The following is a 27,314-nucleotide window of genomic DNA, read 5'->3' on the forward strand; positions in this document are numbered from 1 at the left end:
TCTGTAGTACTTTTTATTACAGAATCTAAGAATGTTTTAAGGTTGTACCTGCTTCCGGCATTAATTCCAACCAAGGCACGGACCAGATTATCCAACAAAAAACATTGGAAATCATCCATCTGCGAAACAAGAGATGCAGTCTTCCAAATTGTCAAAAGCCCCGCGGAGGTAGAACAAATCCAAGCGGACAGAGTAGAAACTATGTTTCAAAAAAGGTTTGATTAGGCAAATTAGTGATTTAGGTTTTATTACTCAAAATGGCCGTTTTGCCTATTTTTTATATCTTCATTTTGGAAACTTGCGTCCAGGGATATCCTGTTTAAGAAGAATGTTTTTAAGGTTATTTATTTTTATAGAGTTTTTATATGTTTGTTTGCACGCATACTCCATCGTAACAACGCAAATTCCATCGTAAAGATTCTCTAATACTATTGAAGTATGTAGTACTTTTTATTACAGAATCTAAGAATGCTTTAAGGTTGTACCTGCTTCCGGCATTAATTCCAACCAAGGCACGGACCAGATTATCCAACAAAAAACATTGGAAATCATCCATCTGCGAAACAAGAGATGCAGTCTTCCAAATTGTCAAAAGCCCCGCGGAGGTAGAACAAATCCAAGCGGACAGAGTAGAAACTATGTTTCAAAAAGGTTTGATTAGGCAAATTAGTGATTTAGGTTTTATTACACAAAATGGCCGTTTTGCCTATTTTTATATCTTCATTTTTGGAAACTTGCGTCTAGGGGATATCCTGTTTAAGAATGTTTTTAAGGTTATTTATTTTTACAGAGTTTTTCATATGTTTGTTTGCACGCATACTCTATCGTAACAACGCATATTCCATCGTAAAGATTCTCTAATACTATTGAAGTCTGTAGTACTTTTTATTACAGATTCTAAGAATGCGTTAAGGTTGTACCTGCTTCCGGCATTAATTCCAACCAAGGCACGGACCAGATTATCCAACAAAAAACATTGAAAATCATCCATCTGCGAAACAAGGGATGCAGTCTTCCAAATTGTCAAAAGCCCCGCGGATGTAGAACAAATCCCAAGCGGACAGAGTAGAAACTATGTTTTAAAAAGGTTTGATTAGGCAAATTAGTGATTTAGGTTTTATTACTCAAAATGGTCGTTTTGCCTATTTTTTATATCTTCATTTTTGGAAACTTGCGTCTAGGGGATATCCTGTTTAAGAAGAATGATTTTAAGGTTATTTATTTTTATATGTTTGTTTGCACGCATACTCCATTGTAACAACGCATATTCCATCGTAAAGATTCTCTAATACTATTGAAGTCTGTAGTACTTTTTATTACAGATTCTAAGAGTGCGTTAAGGTTGTACCTGCTTCCGGCGTTAATTCCAACCAAGGCACGGACCAGATTATCCAACAAAAAACACTGGAAATCATCCATCTGCGAAACAAGGGATGCAGTCTTCCAAATTATCAAAAGCCCCGCGGATGTAGAACAAATCCAAGCGGAAAGAGTAGAAACTATGTTTCAAAAAAGGTTTGATTAGGCAAATTAGTGATTTATGTTTTATTACTCAAAATGGCCGTTTTGCCTATTTTTATATCTTCATTTTTTGGAAACTTGCGTCTAGGGGGATATCCTGTTTAAGAAGAATGTTTTTAAGGGTTATTTATTTTTATAGAGTTTTTATATAGTTGTTTGCACGCATGCTCCATCGTAACAACGCATATTCCATCGTAAAGATTCTCTAATACTATTGAAGTCTGTAGTACTTTTTATTACAGAATCTAAGAATGTTTTAAGGTTGTACCTGCTTCCGGCATTAATTCCAACCAAGGCACGGACCAGATTATCCAACAAAAAACATTGGAAATCATCCATCTGCGAAACAAGAGATGCAGTCTTCCAAATTGTCAAAAGCCCCGCGGAGGTAGAACAAATCCAAGCGGACAGAGTAGAAACTATGTTTCAAAAAGGTTTGATTAGGCAAATTAGTGATTTAGGTTTTATTACACAAAATGGCCGTTTTGCCTATTTTTATATCTTCATTTTTGGAAACTTGCGTCTAGGGGATATCCTGTTTAAGAATGTTTTTAAGGTTATTTATTTTTACAGAGTTTTTCATATGTTTGTTTGCACGCATACTCTATCGTAACAACGCATATTCCATCGTAAAGATTCTCTAATACTATTGAAGTCTGTAGTACTTTTTATTACAGATTCTAAGAATGCGTTAAGGTTGTACCTGCTTCCGGCGTTAATTCCAACCAAGGCACGGACCAGATTATCCAACAAAAAACACTGGAAATCATCCATCTGCGAAACAAGGGATGCAGTCTTCCAAATTGTCAAAAGCCCCGCGGATGTAGAACAAATCCAAGCGGACAGAGTAGAAACTATGTTTTAAAAAGGTTTGATTAGGCAAATTAGTGATTTAGGTTTTATTACTCAAAATGGCCGTTTTGCCTATTTTTATATCTTCATTTTTGGAAACTTGCGTCTAGGGGATATCCTGTTTAAGAAGAATGATTTTAAGGTTATTTATTTTTATATGTTTGTTTGCACGCATACTCCATTGTAACAACGCATATTCCATCGTAAAGATTCTCTAATACTATTGAAGTCTGTAGTACTTTTTATTACAGATTCTAAGAATGCGTTAAGGTTGTACCTGCTTCCGGCGTTAATTCCAACCAAGGCACGGACCAGATTATCCAACAAAAAACACTGGAAATCATCCATCTGCGAAACAAGGGATGCAGTCTTCCAAATTGTCAAAAGCCCCGCGGATGTAGAACAAATCCAAGCGGACAGAGTAGAAACTATGTTTGAAAAAGGTTTGATTAGGCAAATTAGTGATTTATGTTTTATTACTCAAAATGGCCGTTTTGCCTATTTTTATATCTTCATTTTTGGAAACTTGCGTCTAGGGGATATCCTGTTTAAGAAGAATGTTTTTAAGGTTATTTATTTTTATAGAGTTTTTTATATATTTGTTTGCACGCATACTCCATCGTAACAACGCACATTCCATCGTAAAGATTCTCTAATACTATTGAAGTCTGTATTAGAAACAAAGTTCGAAAACAAAAAAATCATGTTTGCATATCTGAAATATTTGGTCCTGATCAATTTCCTTTTTTATATGCCATATTTTCATTTTTGTTCTAATTTCTGCTCCTTCTTTAAATCAAATTAACAGAGAATTCATTTGGGTTTGTATAATGTATTATTTTAGAGGGGTATAGGCTGCAGAAATGTAGCCATGTAGTGAGAAAAATTAGAAGACGGGTATTAATGGTATAAGAAGGGAATAATAAAAAATTCCGAAAGGACGTTGCGCAATTCAGAAAATTCTTACAAGCAAAGAAAATGAACCTGAGGATATTTCTCAAACAGAAGAATGACTAAAGTAGTGTAAACATGTTTTCATTTGTTTATCTCTCTCTCTAAAATTGCTTTAGTATTTAAGAATCAATTAAAAAGTATCAGTTGCCGTCAGACAGAGCAAGTAGAGGTATCCTCATTATTTTAAAAACAAGTACCTTTAAAATGTTCATAATTGATGTACAAGGTTTCCAGCATGGACAAAGAAATTTTATTTGTAAAGAAATAGCAATTGTTAACATTAACGATAATGGTCATAAATTCATCAGTTGAATTCACCCCATTGAATTGAAAGAGTATAATACAAAATTTCGGAATTATAAGTGCTGGTCAACTAAAAATTGATATAATTTAAAAATTGATGGGTCATCTGGACAAAGTTATCAAAAAAAAATCACCCGAAATAGTGTCATTGCAACCTCCTAAGGCCTCCATAAAAGAAGACAGGAATTATGCGGTGGTGTCCAGAATTCCACCTCCTTACACAGTGAATCAACTTGCGCACTATGTTAAAGAAAAACTAGGAACCACCGATTTCATCAGATGTTTTCCAATGCTGAAAAATAAGGACTTTCGATTTCAAAATTGGAGTGCAAAAGAGGTACATAAAATGTGGCCGCCGGGAACCATAATAACCCTCAACATCCTTAAACCAAACGTCGTTAACTTCTTCGTCTGAACCTGCTCAAAATCTCAAAATAAATATCATTGAGAACCGCTAGCTCTCACCTACTTGACCCACCACTGGTAACTATGCCAAAGGAGGTAAGAACTATTAAGATTGGTTCTGATAGGGATGCTATAGCTGCTTGCGATGGAAAATCCAGAAATAATTGTGCAGAGAAGTACGAAGAGAGATGGTTTGGTAGTTATGGACCCGATGACTCCAACTACGTTGGACGTGCAATGGACGTTACGTGTTGGCCAGGTTGAGGGACTCCTCCATTTTGAAATCTCTTAGGTTATTCCTTGCCTATCTTCACGACCAGCCATCCAGTGTACGTTTTGAAGGATACACGAGTACCAGCATCAAATTGATGCTTGCATCAGAAGGGCTACCTAGTGACCTGAACTCCTTACGTAAGTTATACTACCGCTTCTACAACGTCTATGGAATTGGTTCAACTGAAGTTGATGCAGATCTTTCCGCCTACAGGTCATTCTTTTCTGCGGAGAGCCTTCTACGACTTCAAAAGATTAGGGAAAGTCATGGCAAATATTATTCCAGTAGCTCCCCAAATAAGAGTAAAAATTTTTAGTTGAATTGACGCGAACAAAGGATCAAGCACCATCTGAAAAATTAAGCGATAGCGTTTATTCCTTATTAATATTCAGTCCTTAGGACACAAAACAGATGAATTATATCTTTTTATATAAGGTGGAACGGTTATGTTCTGGGAGGGGGTGTATAATGTTCAACCGTCGCGTCGCACAGAACTCATTGCTCTTCAAGGGAATCTGAATGGCCAAATGTATGCGGAAAACATTATTAGAGCCATAATTTACCCTCTCCGTGATAAAATGGGTGAACATTTTATCTTTATACAAAGGGCACACACAGGGTCCAACAGGTCTTAAACGAAGGGAATATTGAAATATTAGACTGGCCGGCAAACTCTCCCGACTTGAATCCCATCGAACATGTTTGGGTTAATACCTTTGTGTGCGACACAGGTTTGGTATGTCTAAAAAAAATGGTTTGGTTTGAGTTGCAGTTTAGCATTTAAATTGTTTATCTATTACACTAGAATATACCAAAATCGTTTGGGGTACAATTTTATTTAGTTAAATAAATAAGGACAAATTATCTCTAAAATGGAACGATAAACAAAATTTAATATTCTGGACTTAGTTAGCTAAATCGAAAAAAATATGTTAGCACGATATATTTTTAACCTTAGAGCAAGTAGTAAAGTTTTAAAAGAAGCCGCAGTCATTTAATTTGGTTACGCTAATGAAGACTCATGTTATAGTATTCTCTGATATAAGACGGAATTCAAAGAACATTAATCTCAATATTCTAAAATCTCAGGACTCACCAAAGACCAAGATAATGGCACCATACTACATTACATTGTATTAATTATTTAGAAGAAAATGGCGTTACACCAAATGATATAAATTTACAATCGAGCAATATGTTTTATGAAACATGTGATAAATTTCTTGAAAATGGCTTTACACTAAATTATATAAATCTACAATGGGAAATATCTTTTATGAAACATGATAAATTTCAATTAAAGAAATGTTTAATTCCGAAAATAAGGCTTTCAGTAAACAGAAAATTGAGGAAAATTCGCCACTTTGGACAAACAAAAATTACGTTTAGCATAAATGCACTCAGTGGCAATGCGAGATTATCCTCTACTCATACCTTTAACTCAACCTCTCTGTACCAGTTTTTATGATAATCAAAATGGCTTGGCAACATTAAATAAATCCAATGACAGCGAAAATCCAGGATGTTTAATATCGAAAGAAATATCATTTCAATTTAATTATGACAATTTTGATGGTACTGATTTGGAAAATTATTGATTTTTTTACAAACACCTCGACGGAAAAAAAGAATGTTACATATGACTTTGAAGCGTTGAAGCCGTAGATATCGACCAGATGTTAGATCATATATGTTCAAATATTCTGTCATTTAATAGGATACCTAAACTTTAACTAAACGTCCACAGTAGGCAAAGTTTAAATTCCTCGCAGGGGATTTTTTAATGATAAAGAACGAATGCAAACAAATGTTCAATAACTTAAAACCTTTTCCTGGGCAGTCGACTTACTTGCTATGCAAGAATTCTTAAATAGTAAATAATTTATCTATTAAAAATTTATGGATTTTTGTCGTTTTTATTCATCAATTCAGTTGTCATGAGCAAATTATCACCAAGTGAAACAAAAACTTACTTAATGCAGTTAATCACAAAATCGAATATTTGGTCCTGATCAACTTCATTTTTCATATTCCATATTTTCATTTTTATTCTAACTGCTCCTTTTCAAAATCCAGTTAACAGAAAATTCATTTGGGTTTGTAAAATATATTCTAATAGAGGGGTTCAGGCTGCAGAAATGTAGTCGTGTAGTGAGAAAAATTAGAAGACAGGTCTAATGGTAGCCAAAAAAGGACAATTAAAAATTCCGAAAGAGCGTTGCGGAAATAGAAAATTCTTACAAGCAAAGAGCATGAACCCGATGATTTCTCAAACAGAAGAATGGAACTAAAATCAAAAAATGTAAGTTACATTTATTTTAAAGGCAGTTATCTGAAACATGTGACAAACTGTGACATAATTATTTAAAAATTATAACATATTATATTTTTCCATAATGGAATTGTACATTCAAATAATTAGTATAAGTCGGTCGATAAAAATTATGTAATTGGGAAGTTGAGCGAAAAGGAAGTGTATTTTGAGGACTTACGTTCTCTTCAAGGCAAGAATTGTGTCTCTTTGATAGATGCAACTTCTCTGCAACTCTTTGATAGATGTAGCTTTCGTATACAGTGGTGGCCAAAAGTATGGAAACTTTTTACTCTTTAAAATATCACAGAAAATATTGCTATGCTTAAACTCTCAGGAATATAAATGAACAGCTTATCAGCAAATAAAAGTATTCCAAAAATTACACAGCGAAAAAAATTTGTTTAGCAGTTTTTGTAGGAGAACAATAGATTTCTTGTGGCCAAAAGTATGGAAACCATAAATAAATACATTAAAATTATTTAGTTTAAGCCGATAAACGGTACGATTTGCTTCAGATAAATATAAACATCATGCCCAAGTCTAAATATATTTCTCTACGGATTTAAAAAATAAAATAGTTGAATTATACAAGAGCGGTTATAAACAAATTCAAATAAGTAAAAATTTAAACATTTTAAAAGGCACCGTTTCGAAAATAATTCGTAAATTTAATAAAACAGGGAACGTTTCAACAGCTTTTAAGTCAGGAAGACCAAGAAAGTTGTGCAACAGGACAATGAAAGTAATGAAGAGAATATCAATGGGAGATCGAAAACCATCCACACAGACATTTCTCGAGAAATGGGTGAAAGGGAATATCGGTGTTGATACGCACGCACGGTGAGAGAAGAAGGTTGGATGACATGGGACTTTTGGAAGAAACCACTGATATCAAAGAAAATAAGCCCGCTTTAAATTTGCTCAGATCATCTCACCTGGTCTTATCAGAAATGGAATACTGTGCGTTTAGCGACTGAAAGCAAGTTTCAACTGTTTGGTAGTGACGGGAGACATTATGTCCGAAGACCAAAATGTACACCAGTACAGCCATAAGTACCAGATGCCCACAGTAAAACATGGGGGTGGGAGTATAATGGTATGGGGGTGTTTTTTCTCGCTCCAGGTGTTGGTCCTCTTGTTAAAATTGATGGGATAATGGACCGTTTTTGTACAAAGACATATTGAGAATAATATGCTGCCTCATGCTGATGAAGAAATGCCACTCAGATGGTTGTTCCAGCAAGACAATGATCCCAAGCACAAATCTCAAGTTTGTTCAAAATTGCTTAAAATGAACATAATGTTCCACTAATGGATTGGGCCCTCACAGTCTCCGGATCTTTTAACCCATAGAAAATTTATGGGACCATTTGGATAGCAAAATTCGAAACCATTTCATCAAATAAAAATGAATTATGGGAAGTGCTAAAAACTGAATGGGCGGCCATTTCCAGTAAAGATTGTACGAGATTGATCGGATTCGATGCCACGAAGATGTAGAGAAGTAATTAATTCAAAGGGATATTCCACTAAATATTAGTAATTTTTATATTATCTTGAATTTTAATAAACATTCTTCTTAAGTTTCCATACTTTTGACCAAGAAAATATCCATAATTTTTTATATATTTTTTGATAGCTGTATTTTTTATTTAAATGTATTAGGTTTTGTAGGAAATTATTTGTAGGTCACGACTATATAAGTCGTTTTATTTCATATTTTAATTTCTCAGCATAAATGACAAATTAAAAAAGTTTCCATACTTTTGGCCACCACTGAAATAAAAACAAGACCGGTAACATTTCTATATTATCTTGTTCTACTGCACACGCAGCTATTTACATGTTTTTGACATACTGTCAATTTTTTTGACATACTGACGATTCTTCAATGCAGTATCTCTACTATTAAATCTGCATTCAAAACAAAGTTTGAAAGCAAAAAATTAATGTTTGCAGATATGAAATATTATAAATGTCTATATATAAAAACTGAATTTATTTAACTGAAACAAAAACTTACTTCATACAATTAATCACAAAATAGAATATTTGGTCATGATCAACTTTCTTTTTCATATTCCATATTTTCATTTTTGTTCTATTTTCTGCTCCTTTTCAAAATCCATTTAACAGAAAATTCACTTGGGTTTGTAAAATGTATTCTAATAGAGGGGTTCAGGGTGCAGAAATGTAGCCGCGTAGTGAGAAAAATGAGAAGACCGGTCTAATGGTAGCCAAAAAAAAATAAGTCGGTCGATAAAAAATATCTAATTGGGAAGTTTAGGGGGAAAGAAGTGTATTTTGAGGACTTGCGTTCTCTTCAATGCAAAAATTGTATTAATAACTCTTTGGCAGATGTAGCTTTCTTATACATAAATAAAAACAAGACCGATAACATTTCTATATTACCTAGTTCTACTGCACACGCAGCTATTTACAAGTTTGATGATTTTTCAATGCAGTATCTCTAATATTGAAGTCTGCATTCAAAACAAAGTTTGAAAACAAAAAAATAATGTTTGCAAATATGAAATATTATAAATGTCTATTTATAAAAACTGAATTTATTTAACTGAAACAAAAACTTACTTCATACAATTAATCACAAAATCGAATATTTGGTCATGATCAACTTCCTTTTTCATATTCCATATTTTCATTTTTGTTCTAATTTCTGCTCCTTTTCAAAAATCAAGTTTGACAGAAAATTCATTTGGATGTATAAAATGTATGTATTATAGAGGGTTCAGGCAGCAGAAAATGTAGCCGTGTAGTGAGAAAAAATTAGAAAGACCGGTCTAAAATGGTAGCCAAAGAAGGACAATTAAAAATTCCGAAAGAGCGTTGTGCAACCCAGAAAATCCTTACAAGCAAAGGGCATGAACCTGATAATATTTCTCAAAAGAAGATTGAAACAAAAATCAAAATGTAAGTTACATTTATTTTAAAGGCAGTTATCTGAAACACATTTACAAAAAAATAGATGATTCAAATATCGATAAAACTGCGATACAATTATTTTAAAATGATATAATATTATATTTTTCCATAATGGAATTGTACGTTCAAATAATTAGTGTAAGTCGGTCGATAAAATTATGTAATTGGGAAGTTTAGGGAAATAAAAGTGTATCTTGAGGACTTACGATCCCTTCAAGACAAAAAATTGTGTTATTGTTAATAACCCTTTGACAGATATAGCTTTGTTATACATAAAATAAAAACAAGACCCGTAACATTTCTATATTACTCTTGTTCTACTGCATACGCAGCTATTTTACGTTTGATTCTTTAATCCAGTATCTCTACTATTGAAGTCTGCATTCAAAAAAGAAAGTTTGAAACAAAAAATAACGTTTGCAAATATGAAATATTATAAATGTCTATTTACTATAAAAACTGAATTTATTTAACTGAAACAAAAAACTTCCTTCCATACAATTAATCACAAAATCGAATATTTGGTCCTAATCAACTTCCTTTTTCATATTCCATATTTTCATTTTTGTTCTAATTTCTGCTCTCTTTCAAAAATCAAGTTTGACAGAAAATTCATTTGGATGTGTAATCTGTATTATTATAGAGGGGGTTCAGGCAGCAGAAATGACTGAATCTTCTAATTTTTCTCTCACCACATCATTATAGTGTGAAGAAAAATTAGAAGACTGAGTGATAAAATGAGTAGCCAAAGAAGGACAATTAAAAAATTCCGAAAGAGCGTTGTGCAACCCAGAAAATCCTTACAAGCAAAGGGCATGAACCTGATGATATTTCTCAAAAGAAGATTGAAACAAAAATCAAAATGTAAGTTACATTTATTTTAAAGGCAGTTATCTGAAACACATTTACAAAAAAATAGATGATTCAAATATGGATAAAACTGCGATACAATTATTTTAAAATGATATAATATTATATTTTTCCATAATGGAATTGTACGTTCAAATAATTAGTGTAAGTCGGTCGATAAAATTATGTAATTGGGAAGTTTAGGGGAAATAAAGTGTATCTTGAGGACTTACGATCCCTTCAAGACAAAAATTGTGTTATTGTGTTAACAACCATTTGTCAGATATAGCTTTGTTATACATAAATAAAAACAAGACCCGTAACATTTCTATATTACCTTGTTCTACTGCATACGCAGCTATTTACATGTTTGACGATTCTTTAATCCAGTATCTCTACTATTGAAGTCTGCATTCAAAACAAAGTTTGAAAACAAAAAAATAACGTTTGCAAATATGAAATATTATAAATGTCTATTTATAAAAACTGAATTTATTTAACTGAAACAAAAACTTACTTCATACAAGTAATCACAAAATCGAATATTTGGTCCTGATCAACTTCCTTTTTCATATTCCATATTTTCATTTTTGTTCTAATTTCTGCTCCTTTTCAAAAATCAAGTTGACAGAAAATTCATTTGGATTTGTAAAATGTATTATTATAGAGGGGGTTCAGGCAGCAGAAATGTAGCCGTGTAGTGAAAAAAATTAGAAGACCGGTATAAAATGGTAGCCAAAGAAGGACAATTAAAAATTCCGAAAGAGCGTTGTGCAACCCAGAAAATCCTTACAAGCAAAGGGCATGAACCTGATAATATTTCTCAAAAGAAGATTGAAACAAAAATCAAAATGTAAGTTACATTTATTTTAAAGGCAGTTATCTGAAACACATTTACAAAAAAATAGATGATTTAAATATCGATAAAACTGCGATACAATTATTTTAAAATGATATAATATTATATTTTTCCATAATGGAATTGTACGTTCAAATAATTAGTGTAAGTCGGTCGATAAAATTATGTAATTGGGAAGTTTAGGGGAAATAAAGTGTATCTTGAGGCCTTACGATCCCTTCAAGACAAAAATTGTGTTATTGTGTTAATAACCCTTTGACAGATATAGTTTTGTTATACATAAATAAAAACAAGACCCGTAACATTTCTATATTACCTTGTTCTACTGCATACGCAGCTATTTACATGTTTGACGATTCTTTAATCCAGTATCTCTACTATTGAAGTCTGCATTCAAAACAAAGTTTGAAAACAAAAAAATAACGTTTGCAAATATGAAATATTATAAATGTCTATTTATAAAAACTGAATTTATTTAACTGAAACAAAAACTTACTTCACACGATTAATCACAAAATCGAATATTTGGTCCTGATCAACTTCCTTTTTCATATGCCATATTTTCATTTTTGTTCTAATTTCTGCTCCTTTTCAAAAATCAAGTTGACAGAAAATTCATTTGGATTTGTAAAATGTATTATTATAGAGGGGGTTCAGGCAGCAGAAATGTAGCCGTGTAGTGAGAAAAATTAGAAGACCGGTCTAAAATGGTAGCCAAAGAAGGACAATTAAAAATTCCGAAAGAGCGTTGTGCAACCCAGAAAATCCTTACAAGCAAAGTGGCAAAAGACTTCGATGATATTTCTCAAAGAAAGATTGAAACAAAATCAAAATGTAAGTTACATTTATTTTAAAGGCAGTTATCTGAAACACATTTTACAAAAAAAAAATAGATGATTCAAATATCGATAAAACTGCGATACAATTATTTTTAAAATGATATAATATTATATTTTTCCATAATGGAATTGTAACGTTCAAATAATTAGTGTAAGTCGGTCGATAAAATTATGTAATTGGGAAGTTTAGGGAAATAAAGTGTATCTTGAGGACTTAGCGATCCCTTCAAGACAAAAATTTGTGTTATTGGAAGCTAATAACCCTTTGACAGATATAGCTTTGTTATACATAAATAAAAAACAAGACCCGTAACATTTCTATATTACCTTGTTCTACTGCATACGCAGCTATTTACATGTTTGACGATTCTTTAATCCAGTATCTCTACTATTGAAGTCTGCATTCAAAACAAAGTTTGAAAACAAAAAAATAACGTTTGCAAATATGAAATATTATAAATGTCTATTTATAAAAACTGAATTTATTTAACTGAAACAAAAACTTCCTTCATACAATTAATCACAAAATCGAATATTTGGTCCTAATCAACTTCCTTTTTCATATTCCATATTTTCATTTTTGTTCTAATTTCTGCTCCTTTTCAAAAATCAAGTTTGACAGAAAATTCATTTGGATGTGTAAAATGTATTATTATAGAGGGGGTTCAGGCAGCAGAAATGTAGCCGTGTAGTGAGAAAAATTAGAAGACCGGTCTAAAATGGTAGCCAAAGAAGGACAATTAAAAATTCCGAAAGAGCGTTGTGCAACCCAGAAAATCCTTACAAGCAAAGGGCATGAACTTGATGATATTTCTCAAAAGAAGATTGAAACAAAAATCAAAATGTAAGTTACATTTATTTTAAAGGCAGTTATCTGAAACACATTTACAAAAAAATAGATGATTCAAATATCGATAAAACTGCGTTACAATTATTTTAAAATGATATAATATTATATTTTTCCATAATGGAATTGTACGTTCAAATAATTAGTGTAAGTCGGTCGATAAAATTATGTAATTGGGAAATTTAGGGGAAATAAAGTGTATCTTGAGGACTTACGATCCCTTCAAGACAAAAATTGTGTTATTGTGTTAATAACCCTTTGACAGATATAGCTTTGTTATACATAAATAAAAACAAGACCCGTAACATTTCTATATTACCTTGTTCTACTGCATACGCAGCTATTTACATGTTTGACGATTCTTTAATCCAGTATCTCTACTATTGAAGTCTGCATTCAAAACAAAGTTTGAAAACAAAAAAATAACGTTTGCAAATATGAAATATTATAAATGTCTATTTATAAAAACTGAATTTATTTAACTGAAACAAAAACTTACTTCATACAATTAATCACAAAATCGAATATTTGGTCCTGATCAACTTCCTTTTTCATATTCCCTATATTTCTGCTCCTTTTCAAAAATCAAGTTGACAGAAAATTCATTTGGATTTGTAAAATGTATTATTATAGAGGGGGTTCAGGCAGCAGAAATGTAGCCGTGTAGTGAGAAAAATTAGAAGACCGGTCTAAAATGGTAGCCAAAGAAGGACAATTAAAAATTCCGAAAGAGCGTTGTGCAACCCAGAAAATCCTTACAAGCAAAGGGCATGAACCTGATGATATTTCTCAAAAGAAGATTGAAACAAAAATCAAAATGTAAGTTACATTTATTTTAAAGGCAGTTATCTGAAACACATTTACAAAAGAATAGATGATTCAAATATGGATAAAACTGCGATACAATTATTTTAAAATGATATAATATTATATTTTTCCATAATGGAATTGTACGTTCAAATAATTAGTGTAAGTCGGTCGATAAAAATTATGTATGTGGGAAGTTTAGGGAAATAAAGTGTATCTTGAGGACTTACGATCCCTTCAAGACAAAAATTGTGTTATTGTGTTAATAACCATTTGTCAGATATAGCTTTGTTATACATAAATAAAAACAAGACCCGTAACATTTCTATATTACCTTGTTCTACTGCATACGCAGCTATTTACATGTTTGACGATTCTTTAATCCAGTATCTCTACTATTGAAGTCTGCATTCAAAACAAAGTTTGAAAACAAAAAAAATAACTTGTTTGCAAATATGAAATATTATAAATGTCTATTTATAAAAACTGAATTTATTTAATCTGAAACAAAAACTTACTTCATACGAGTAATCACAAAATCGAGATATTTGGTCCTGATCAACTTCCTTTTTCATATTCCATATTTTCATTTTTGTTCTAATTTCTGCTCCTTTTCAAAAATCAAGTTGACAGAAAATTCATTTGGATTTGTAAAATGTATTATTATAGAGGGGGTTCAGGCAGCAGAAATGTAGCCGTGTAGTGAAAAAAATTAGAAGACCGGTATAAAATGGTAGCCAAAGAAGGACAATTAAAAATTCCGAAAGAGCGTTGTGCAACCCAGAAAATCCTTACAAGCAAAGGGCATGAACCTGATAATATTTCTCAAAAGAAGATTGAAACAAAAATCAAAATGTAAGTTACATTTATTTTAAAGGCAGTTATCTGAAACATTTACAAAAAAATAGATGATTTGCCAAATATCGATAAACTGCGATACAATTATTTTTAAAATGATATAATATTATATTTTCCATAATGGAATTGTACGTTCAAATAATTAGTGTAAGTCGGTCGATAAAATTATGCAATTGGGAAGTTTAGGAAATAAAATTGTATCTTGGAGGCCTTACGATCCCTTCAAGACAAAAATTGTGTTATTGTGTTAATAACCCTTTGACAGATATAGTTTTGTTATACATAAAGTAAAACAAGACCCGTAACATTTCTATATTACCTTGTTCTACTGCATACGCAGCTATTTACATGTTTGACGATTCTTTAATCAGTATCTCTACTATTGAAGTCTGCATTCAAAACAAAGTTTGAAAACAAAAAAATAACGTTTGCAAATATGAAATATTATAAATGTCTATTTATAAAAAACTGAATTTATTTAACTGAAACAAAAACTTACTTCATTACGATTAATCACAAAATCGAATATTTGGTCCTGATCAACTTCCTTTTTCATATTCCCTATATTTCTGCTCCTTTTCAAAAATCAAGTTGACAGAAAATTCATTTGGATTTGTAAAATGTATTATTATAGAGGGGGTTCAGGCAGCAGAAATGTAGCCGTGTAGTGAGAAAAATTAGAAGACCGGTCTAAAATGGTAGCCAAAGAAGGACAATTAAAAATTCCGAAAGAGCGTTGTGCAACCCAGAAAATCCTTACAAGCAAAGGGCATGAACCTGATGATATTTCAAAAAAGAAGATTGAAACAAAAATCAAAATGTAAGTTACATTTATTTTAAAGGCAGTTTATCTGAAAACACATTTACAAAAGAATAGATGATTCAAAAATAAGGATAAAACTGCGATACAATTATTTTAAAATGATATAATATTATGTTTTCCATAATGGAATTACGTTCAAATAATTAGTGTAAGAATCGGTCGATAAAATTATGTAATTAGAGTTTGGGGGAAATAAAGTGTATCTTGGACTTACGATCCTTCAAGACAAAAATTGTGTTATTAATAACCCTTTGACAGATATAGCTTTGTTATGCATAAATAAAAACAAGACCCGTAACATTTCTATATTACCTTACTGCATACGCAGCTATTTACATGTTTGACGATTCTTTAATCAGTATCTCTACTATTGAAGTCTGCATTCAAAACAAAGTTTGAAAACAAAAAAATAACGTTTGCAAATATGAAGCGTATAAATGTCTATTTATAAAAACTGAATTTATTTAACTGAAACAAACTTACTTCACACGATTAATCACAAAATCGAATATTTGGTCCTGATCAACTTCCTTTTTCATATGCCATATTTTCATTTGATTTCTGCTCCTTTCAAAATCAAGTTGACAGAAAATTCATTTGGATTTGTAAAATGTATTATTATGAGGGTTCAGGCAGCAAGAAATGTAGCCGTGTAGTGAGAAAAATTAGAACCGGTCTAAAATGGTAGCCAAAGAAGGACAATTAAAAATTCCGAAGAGCGTTGTGCAACCCAGAAATCACTTACAAGCAAAGGGCATGAACTTGATGATATTTCTCAAAAGAAGATTGAAACAAAATCAAAATGTAAGTTACATTTTATTTTAAAGGCAGTTATCTGAAACACATTTAAAGAATAGATGATTCAAATGGATAAAACTGCGATACAATTTATTTTAAAAATGATATAAATATTATATTTTCCACCAATGGAATTGTACGTTCAAATAATTAGTGATGGTCGATAAAAATTATGTAATTGGGAAGTTTAAGGGGAAATAAAGTGTATCTCTTGAGGACTTGATCCCTTCAAGACAAAATTATTGTTATTGTGTTTAATAACGCTGACAGATATAGCTTTGTTATACATAAGCCAAAAAACAAGACCCGTAACATTTCTATATTACCTTGTTCTACTGCATACGCAGCTATTTTATGACGATTCTTTAATCCAGTATCTCTACTATTGAAGTCTGCATTCAAAAACAAAGTTTGAAAACAAAAAAATAATTTTACCAAATGTGAAATATTATAAATGTCTGTTGCTAAAAACTGAATTTATTTAACTGAAACAAAAAACTTTTCACACGATTAATCACAAAAATCGAATATTTGGTCCTGATCAACACCGCTTTCATATTCCATATTTCATTTTTTGTTCTAATTTCTTACTCGCTTTTCAAAATCAAGTTGACAGAAAATTCATTTAGTTTGTAAAATGTATTATTATAGAGGGGTTCAGACGGCAGAAATGTAGCCGTGTAGTGAAAAATTAGAAGACCGGTCTAAAATGGTAGTAAGAAGGACAATTAAAAATTCGAAAGAGCGTTGCAACCCAGAAAATAACACAAAGCAAAGGGCATGAACCACGATGTCTCAAAGAAGATTGAAACAAAAATCAAAATGTAAGTTACATTTATTTTAAAGGCAGTTGACACATTTACAAAAAAATAGATGATTCAAATATCGATAAAACTGCGATACAATTATTTTAAAATGATATAATATTATATTTTCCATAATGGAATTGTACGTTCAAATAATTAGTGTAAGTCGGTCAAATGCAGAAATTATGTAGTGGGAAGTTTAGGGAAATAAAGTGTATCTGAGGACTTGGTACTTCAAGACAAAAATTGTGTTATTGTGTTAATAACCCTTTGACAGATATAAACTTTGTTATACATAAATAAAAACAGACCCATGTTTGTTTCTATATTACCTTACCTACTACGCAACTATTTTATGTTTGACGATTCTTTTAATCCAGTATCTCTGCCACTATTGAAGTCTGCATTCAAAAACAAGTTTGAAAACAAAATAACGTTTGCAAATATGATATTATAAATGTCAATTTATAAAAACTGAATTTATTTAACTGAAACAAAAAGCACTTCACACGATTAATCACAAATCCGAATATTTGATTTGCTCCTTTCATATTCCATATTTTCATTTTTGTTCTAATTTCTGCTCCTTTAAAAAATCGAAGTTGACGAAAAATTCATTTTAGTTTGTAAATGTATTATTATAGAGGGGGTTCAGGCGCTTGAGAAATGTAGCCGTGTAGTGAGAAAAATTAGAAGACCGGTCTAAAATGGCAGCCAAAAAGAAGGTCAATTAAAAATTCCGAAGAGCATGCAGCCCAGAAATGCACTTACAAGAAGCATTGATGTCTCAAACAGAAGAATTAAACAAAATCAAAATATAAGTTATTTATTTTAAAAGAGCAGTTATCTAGTACATTTAAAATTTTCCATAATGGAATTGTGCTATTTGAACGTACATTCTCTGTAAGACAAAATTTGTTTGATAACTCTTTTGATAGAGGCCCAGCGTTATTATACTAAATGAAAACGACACCGACATTTCTATTATCTGCTTCTACTGCACACACATATTTAACTTAAATTTGATCAATGCCGCTAAATGGCTCAGCTGATGCGGCTTGCCACAAATATTTTCGCCTTCCCTATATTGCTCCTTGTTCTACTGCACATGCCTTCTTTAGATGTTGACGATTCTTCAGTAGTATCTCTACTGATTGAGAGTCTGCATTCAAAGTTTGAAAACAAAAGGAAAATAACGTTTGCAAATATGAGAAATATTACTTAAAAATGTCTATTCATAAAAACTGAATTTATTTGCTAAAACAAAAAGCTTTTACTTCATACAATTAATCGCAAAATCGAATATTTGGTCCTGATCAGCTTTTTCATAATTCCATATTTTCATTTTTGTTCTAATTTCTGCTCCTTTTTCAAAATCAAGTTGACAGAAAATTCATTTGGATTTGTAAAATGTATTATTATAGAGGGGGTTCAGGCAGCAGAAATGTAGCCGTGTAGTGAGAAAAATTAGAAGACCGGTCTAAAATGGTAGCCAAAGAAGGACAATTAAAAATTTCGAAAGAGCGTTGTGCAACCCAGAAAATCCTTACAAGCAAAAGGCATGAACTTGATGATGTCTCAAACAGAAGAATTAAACAAAAATCAAAATATAAGTTACATTTATTTTAAAGGCAGTTATCTGAAACACATTTACAAAAAAAAATAGATGATTGAAATATCGATAAAATTGCGATACAATTATTTTAAAATAATATAATATTAAATTTTTCCATAATGGAATTGTACTATTTGAACGTACGTTCTCTGTAAGACAAAAGTTGTTTTGATAACTCTTTGATAGAAGTAGCGTTATTATACATAAATGAAAACGACACCGATAACATTTCTATATTATCTACTTCTACTGCACACACACTATTTAACTTAAATTTGATCAATGCCGCTAAATGGCTCAGCAGCTGATGCGGCTTATACAAAATATTTCCTTCCTTCCTATATTATCTTGTTCTACTGCACATGCAGCTATTTAGATGTTTGACGATTCTTCAATGCAGTATCTTTCTTATTGATGTCTGCATTCAAAACAAAGTTTGAAAACTAAAAATTAATGTGTGCAAATATGAAATATTATAAATGTCTATGTATAAGAACTGAATTTATTTAAATGTAACAAAACCTTACTTAATGCGATTAATCACAAATCGAATATTTGGTCCTGATCAACTTCCTTTTTCATATTCCATATTTTCATTTTTGTTCTAATTTCTGCTCCTTTTCAAAAATCAAGTTGACAGAAAATTCATTTGGATTTGTAAAATGTATTATTATAGAGGGGGTTCAGGCAGCAGAAATGTAGCCGTGTAGTGAGAAAAATTAGAGACCGGTCTAAAATGGTAGCCAAGAAGGACAATTAAAATTCCGAAGTCAAATATCTATAAAACTGTCACACTATTATTTAAAAATGATAATATATTTTTTTTCATAATGGAATTGGAGGGTCAAATAATTAGTAAAAGTCTACAAATAAAAATTAAATAATTGGGAAGTTTAGTGGAAGGGAAGTGTATTTTGAAGACGTTCTCTTCAAGGCAAAAATTGTGTTAATAACTTGTGATTTACAGATATTTCAAACTAAAAAATAAATTAAAACAGAAAAAAAACAAATTCAATTTATTTGCAGGCACGGTAGAAAGTCGGCAGAATGCATTTGTCGGCAATTCGGCGTTTTTACAAACAGCGTGAGTTCTAAGAAAGCCGTTTGATGATACCGCGTAGCGACTAGCCGTCGTGCAATATTATTTTATTTTAATAAATCACTAAGGCCTCTTTCACACGGGCGTTTTTTAACCGATCGGCAAATCTGCCGACCGGTGAATTTGCCGACAAAAATGTTAATTCTACAGGGCTAGATTGATGCTTTTACAGGAGAGCGGCGACGGCAAAATAACCGATCGGCTGCCGTCGAAATTAAAATTTCGTCGGTGAGCACGCGGTCGCCGATCGGCGTTTTATGCGTCGATAACACGGAGCGAGTTTACACGCCGCTAGTGCGCTTGTTTACTATCTCGCTAGTCCGAATACGGCGCACATACGGCAAAATAGGTACTTTACAGCGACAAAACCATATTTTTTTATTCAAACTAAGCACAAAAAAACACAGCTAGTAGAATTCTATAAGTAACTCCCCATTTAAATCCGTTTATATTTTTTTCGAATGATAATTTATAAAAGCGCAGGCGGCTTTGCAAGCAGACATGCCTCGCGCGACTATCACGCTAACCTGGTTACGTCAGAATATGTCACAGTTACAGTTAGTATTTGTATCGATTTCAAAGTATTTTAAGTAGTTTTTCTAGATGGATCCTATAGCTACAGGTATGTACTACTAAGTTATTTTATGTAATCAATTATTTTTTGATTGGTAGACTAGGTTTCAAAGCAAATTTCAAATGAATTTATTTTCTGAAAATTTTTGGAAAACGTCATTTTAAGTTAGAATTACAACAAAGTTCCGCTTAGTACCACATTTTTTTGTAGTTTATGTTGTTGCTCTGTCTTTGTATAATAAATAAACTAAAATCTAGCTATCCCAAATCATCCTTTTTTAACATATCTGCATTTGTTTGCAGGTAGTGGGAGTGCGCCTAATTTTAAGAAAATTGGTGTCAGCAGGAATGAACTTTTTGCAATCTTAAAGAGTGTTAATTTTTATAAACAATCATCATCGCAGTGCAATGAACATTTAGTTAGTTATATTAAGGACAAACTGAGTATAGATAAACTTTCCAAAATATCAGAAAATCGGTTAAAAGAAGTGGTAAAAGTGTTTGTGTCTAAACTTTTAACAAAATGGAAACAAAGCCATCACATTGAAGCAAGGTTTATGAAAAAAAATACTTATTGGATAGCAGGAGCGGTAAACTTCCCAAATTTACAATATACTGTCTCTACGCCAACGACATCGACACAGGGACGACCGAAAAAGTTATTCAGTCAAAAATGCAAGAGATCGCAGCAGAGGGAAATCAGGCCTATTGTTTCGGAATTGTGTTCTGAAAAACTTGCGTATGCAGTTGAATCCAGTTTAGTTAAAAGTGGTAAAAGAACTGCTGCAAAAGTAGTAAATCTTGCTTTATCATCAACACCAAAAAGATTAAAAAAAATGAAACAAGTCCATGATTCATCTTCAACCTTTACTATGGACCTATATACCCCGGAAGAAGCACTCGGACTTATAGTAGACTTAGGATTAACTAAAGACGACTACATAACACTTCAAAGAGGGGCAAAAAGAAAGGGTGCTAATATATATCCTTCATACCCTGCTATTGCTGAAGTAAAAAAAAAATGTTACCCACCAGGTATGTTTATCACAGAGACAGAGGCGACAATTCCATTACAAAACCTGTTGGATTTAACTATTAGTCGGCTAGCACATATTCAATCAGAAGTATTGCTGCAGAATGTTCCAGATGAAGTCATAAACATAAATGTTTTTTATAAGTGGGGTCTTGATGGTAGCGGTGGCCACAGTATTTATAAGCAAAACTTTGCTAACCATTCAGAATATGGCGATGCCAACATTATATTGTGTACAATTGTACCTCTAGAAATATCGATTCAATCTAGATCTGGAAAACAAATTTTTTGGAAGAATCGGAGCCCATCTTCTACCAGATATTGCCGTGTCGTAAGCTTTAAACTAAAAAAAGAAACAAAAGAGACCATGAAAGAGGAGTACTTGGAGATTGAAAATCAAGCAAATAATTTACGGCCTACAAACATTTTCATAGGTAACAAAGAACTGGCATTTAAACATATTTTGGTCTGCACCATGATGGATGGAAAAACATGTAATGTGCTTACGGACACGGCCTCATCCCAAGCATGCAACGTATGCAAGGCCACACCCAAAGACATTAACAATATAGAAAAAATGGTAAATATAGCGTGTGACTCATCTACATATAAATTTGGAATATCTGTGTTGCATGCATACCTTAGATGCTACGAGTACCTACTTCATATTTCTTATAAAATGGACAACAAAGAATGGCAGGCAAGAAGCCAAGAGGCAAAAGAAAGTGTTAAGAATAGAAAGAAAGCAATTACTTCTCAATTTTACTCAGAAATGGGATTGGTTGTAGACCATCCAAAACAGGGAGGAGGCAACAGTAATGATGGGAATACGGCCCGCAAATTTTTTGATAATCCAGTGTTAGTGTCGGAAATAACAGGTGTCGATAAAGATTTAATTTCCAGATTTGCAAACATTCTGAGTGCGATTTCAAGTGGGCACTATATTAATGAAAACAAATTTAAGATTTATTGTCTTGAAACCGCTCAAATGTGTATACAGCTTTATGGATGGTACAAAATGAGTGCTACAGTACATAAGCTGTTGCTCCATGGAAGTGATATTATTCGGTCTTTTCCTCTGCCTATTGGGCAATTATCCGAAGATGTTTTAGAGGCCAGTCATAAGAGTTACAAAAACTTAAGGTTATTTCATGCTAGAAAAACATCGAGAATTAACACCAATACGGACATCATAAACTGGCTACTTGTTTCATCCGATCCGGTAATTACTTCTTGTCGCAAAGATGTACAAAAAAAGAGGAAACCGTTTTCGGCGGTAGTCATCGGAATGTTAAAAGAACCCGAATTTTTAGGACAAATGTATGTGGAACAAGCTGACGACTCTGACTCTGACATCCAAGAGGAAGAAAACACATAATGCGAATAAATAAGGGATAAAAATTTATTTTACCCTTTTTCATTGTTTTCCTTCTTTGTAACAATTCCAATACACTGGCAAAAAATAATTTTAGGATTAAGTAAGACAATACGAATAAAAAAACTTTGAAAAATTTTACACTACTAAATTTTATTCTTAAATCTACTTTCAACCTGTCTTTTAAAATTCTTTTGACCAATTTACCAAGGTAGATATGCAAGTAAAAATTAAAGTTTCCATTCAGAATATTTCTTTTTTATAATAATAATTATATCTAGTTTATTACCGTAGGTATTGGTGGATTTGGAAATTTTGTTACACACTGTATATAAATTATAAGCCAAATTAGGTCTATATTAGAAATATATGGTTAGTTCTGTACATATAGTTAGTACATATGGTTGTTCTGTATATATATATATATATATATATATATATATATATATATATATATATATATATATATATATATATATATATATATATATGCTATACTGCTCTCTTCTTCTGCTAACTGCTCTTATATATAACCATATATATATATATATATATATATATATATATATGCTATATATATATATATTTTTTTTTTTGTTTTCACTCTTGGCTAGGTCGTTGGGGTTATAAGATCTTTCTAGATTTTGTTCATTATTTTTTTATTTTGTGACGACGTTTCGACAGTATATGTCTTTTTCAAGTCTCTTGAACGTAGATTTTTACAGAGTTAAAATTTGTTAAACTGGACAACACAATAACACATATTAACTATTGTTTGCACGATTATATTCACAAATTTACCTGTCACAAAACAACGTCAAAATATAGAAATGACACAGAGCTGATATGGCGATCAGAATCCGATCCGAATATCACTTGTTTTTACAGCCTACTTATAACTAAAATATTCTGTTGCTGAAATAATTTTACGTTTGTATATATATATATATATATATATATATATATATATATATATATATATATATATATATATATATATATATATATATATATATATATATATATAACTGCTGCTGCTGCTCACTGCTGCTATATATATATATATTATATATATATATATATATATATATATATATATATATATATATATATATATATATATATATATATATATATATATATATATACTCTGCTGCTATATATATTATTATATATATATATATATATATATATAACAACAACTTATATATATATATATATATATATATATATATGCTGTAATATAATATGCTATATATATATGCTGCTATATATATATATATATAGCAACACTTATATATATATATATATACTCTTATATATATATATATATATATAAGGCCAGCAACACGACGTTGATGACAAGGTAATAATTCTTCGTGCAATAATATTATCCAAGGTATGTACTTTTATGGTTTAATATTTTCGTATGAAAATTATGTTCTATACATATTGTTACAGTGCAATCGCGATAGTATGAACGCAGTCATATAGTTCACTCAATAATATGAACACAATAATTTTTCGGTAACTACTCTATAGTATGAACAGCATGAAATCTCGGTAATATGAACAACTTGTTAGATCTTGTTTTTCTATTTTGTGTCTCATTAGAGAGGTTATTCATTATTATTTATGTAACAGAGGTGAACATAGCTAGTTTCCTAAACAGAGTCTATAAAGTGTTTGTAACTCTTTAACTGTAATAATTTAAAATGGATTTAAAGTGAAGGCAAATCAAAATGTCTCTCTCTTCATGAGAAAGCGAAACTTTTAGAAGATGTTGATAAAGGGTTAGACGTGACGCTATTGGCAAAAAAGTACGGTATTGCCAAATCAACAGTGTGTTTAATTAAAAACAAAAGAAGAATTGTCGAAGAGTTGCAAGTTGTGCGTCTAAATTAACAAAAACACTGCACATTAAAAAAAAGGAGAACTTCCGGGAAATGGAAAACTGCTTTATAAATGGTTCCTTGCACAACGAAATATGCACCAGTTTCTGGAGAGAGATGCTAAGGCAAAAAGCTTTGAGTTTAAGTTCCAGTTTAAAAGTTAGCAGCTTTAAAGGAAGTGATGGGTGGTTGCAACGGTTTAAAGAAAGGTATGGGGTAAGATTTTTAAAAATAACCGGAGAAAAACTGTCAAGTCAGCCAGAACTTATTAATCCATTTAAAGAAAAACTAAAAATGGTGATTGAAAAATATGAATTAAATGAACACCAGTTGTACAATGCTGATGAAACTGGGTTGTATTGGCAATTGTTACCTGATAAAACATATGTATCACTAACCGAAAAAACTGCACCTGGACTCAAAATAGACTAACGAAGAGTTACATTTCTGGGATGCGCTAATGCCTCAGGGTCCCATAAAATAAAACCATTACTTATCGGAACTGCAAAAAATCCGAGATGTTTCAAAAACTTTCATAATCCCTTGGTGTACCGGCACACTAAGAACGCCTCGATGACTGGTGAACTTTTTAAAAACTGGTTTTTTCAGTAATTTGTTCCAGAGGTAAGCTTAAAAAATATTCTCCTCTAATTTCTAACTTTCTTGTACTAACGGTTTTTTAGGTTATAAGTTTTCTGAGATCTCAAAATCTACCAGAAAAGGCGGTACTTCTTTTGGATAACGCTCCGTCTCATCCACCTGAAGCAGATTTAAAATCAGTGATGGTATGATCTTTGTAATGTTCATGCCTCCGAACGTAACACCACTAATTCAGCCAATGGATCAGAATGTGCTTAGGCTTACCAAGCTTTTCTATAGGAACAGTCTTCTTAGTTCCATTATTACTGGAAATGACACTGTAGGCGAAGCCCTTAAGAAAACTACGTTAAGGGATGCAGTGAACCATTTAATGGCCGCATGGGAAAAACTAAACCCAGACATAATCTCAAAATGTTGGCGAAACATTCTTGACTTTACGGATGCATTAGATGAGGACGACTTGCCTCTATCACGCATAAGACAACAGCTAATTGAAGAACGAGCTGCCGACCCAATAAGAGACCCAATAGCACTTTTAGGCGCTATAGGGCCTGTAAGTTTTGCATTTGTACATTTTTGTTTAAAAACCGGTTTTATCTAAAGTAAGCGCTAGATCATTAACTATAGAATAAATTAATACATATTATGTAGTAATTTTTAAACGTTTTAACAGGCGGAATACACGGGCTGTAGAGATTGAAGAATGGTACAAGGATTCAGTGATAGAAGAAGCGAGCCTGGAAGAAGCTGAAAATATGGATTCAAATGAGAGTGACATTGAAATCGAGGAACAGCCAATAATTACAATTAAACATAGCGAAGCAGTCCAGGCCCTTACAGTATCATTAGAATGGGCTAAACAAAACGCAATAAATTTATCGGATATTACAACTCTAAAAAACATTCTTAAAAAGCAGTTTTAGCTAACATTTCGGCCAAACAAACTCAGTCAAAAATAACTTCATATTTTAGAACTAATAATTAGTTTCATGTAATGTACATAGATATTAAGCACTTGATTTTGATGTACGATTAAACGATTTTTAAAGTATTAATCCGTATTTTATTATGTATTTTTACTACCTTCAATAATATGAACATTACCGTTAGTATGAACAACCTAAAATTTTTTGTGTTCATATTATCGCGATTGCACTGTATCTAGAATTTTGCTTGTTAAAATGCGAAAACAATATATATTTTTACATTTCATTACGACTTTTCAAAAATACCCCCAATAACCCCCTCAGGATTTTTGGCTGATAAGAATCTTTAAACTATGTAGTTTTCGAAACCGCAATACAAATTTGACCCAACCTGCCCTCACCTTTTTTCTTAATTTTTTTTAGGAAGGGAGATTCATATAAAAAATCGGTCTTATTTGAGGAATGGTTTGTGTTGCCGAAAAATTGTGAAGCCTTTTAATACCCAATGGTTAAGACACGAATTTAAACAAACTCATTCAGCAGAAAAGTAAATATTTTTGTTTAAAAATGGCCGTAAAGTGGAAGGAAAGCAACTCGCTCGCGTTTTGTGGAAAATAATAAAACTTGGCTGAACACCAGGATAATGTTACCTAGTGTTAGCCGAAATGATATTAATATGTGATACCTAATAATTAATACTGGTTATTGTGATTATTAATGATATTATTCATGTGATTGATACTGGTGAGGGAACAGATTTATCCCTGCCTCTTGATTTGTCTAATTTAGTGGAAAATGAATCAGAAAGTGAAGATTCCAACTAATTGGTTATTTCTACATTTTTGTTGTAATGAAGTTCATAAAATTTCTGGGCCACCCTGTATATTGTATTAATATTATACTAGAATAATAGAGACTTGGTTCTCTTTTAATAATGACAGGCAGTGTATTTTATTGTTAACTCATTATTGTAATGAACTTCATTAGTGTTTCTATCGTTGAATTAAATAAGTTAAATATTTAATTGCCATTTTGTAAGAGAGTTTTGATCGGTTTTGGTCGCCGTGGTTCGGTGCGAGAAACCGAGACGTTTGCGCCGCTCTCCCTACCAGTGCAGGTTGAGTGGAGGGGAGCGTAGTCGAGTACCTC

The 27,314-nt window shown here is 31.7% G+C and overlaps 1 protein-coding gene across 1 annotated transcript; it reads left to right on the forward strand.

Annotated features, from left to right (window-relative positions):
* Positions 1–20,133: 20,133 nt before the first annotated feature.
* Positions 20,134–23,116, forward strand: LOC115878853. The gene is made up of 2 exons (XM_030895471.1): positions 20,134–20,388; positions 20,643–23,116. The coding sequence occupies exons 1-2, from the start codon at positions 20,370–20,372 to the stop codon at positions 22,748–22,750; spliced, it is 2,127 nt and encodes a 708-aa protein (XP_030751331.1). The 5' UTR covers positions 20,134–20,369; the 3' UTR covers positions 22,751–23,116.
* Positions 23,117–27,314: the final 4,198 nt, after the last annotated feature.

This window comes from Sitophilus oryzae, unplaced genomic scaffold (assembly GCF_002938485.1).
Source record: "Sitophilus oryzae breed Bouriz unplaced genomic scaffold, Soryzae_2.0 scaffold_1536_pilon_pilon, whole genome shotgun sequence".
NCBI classification, from domain to species: domain Eukaryota; kingdom Metazoa; phylum Arthropoda; class Insecta; order Coleoptera; family Curculionidae; genus Sitophilus; species Sitophilus oryzae.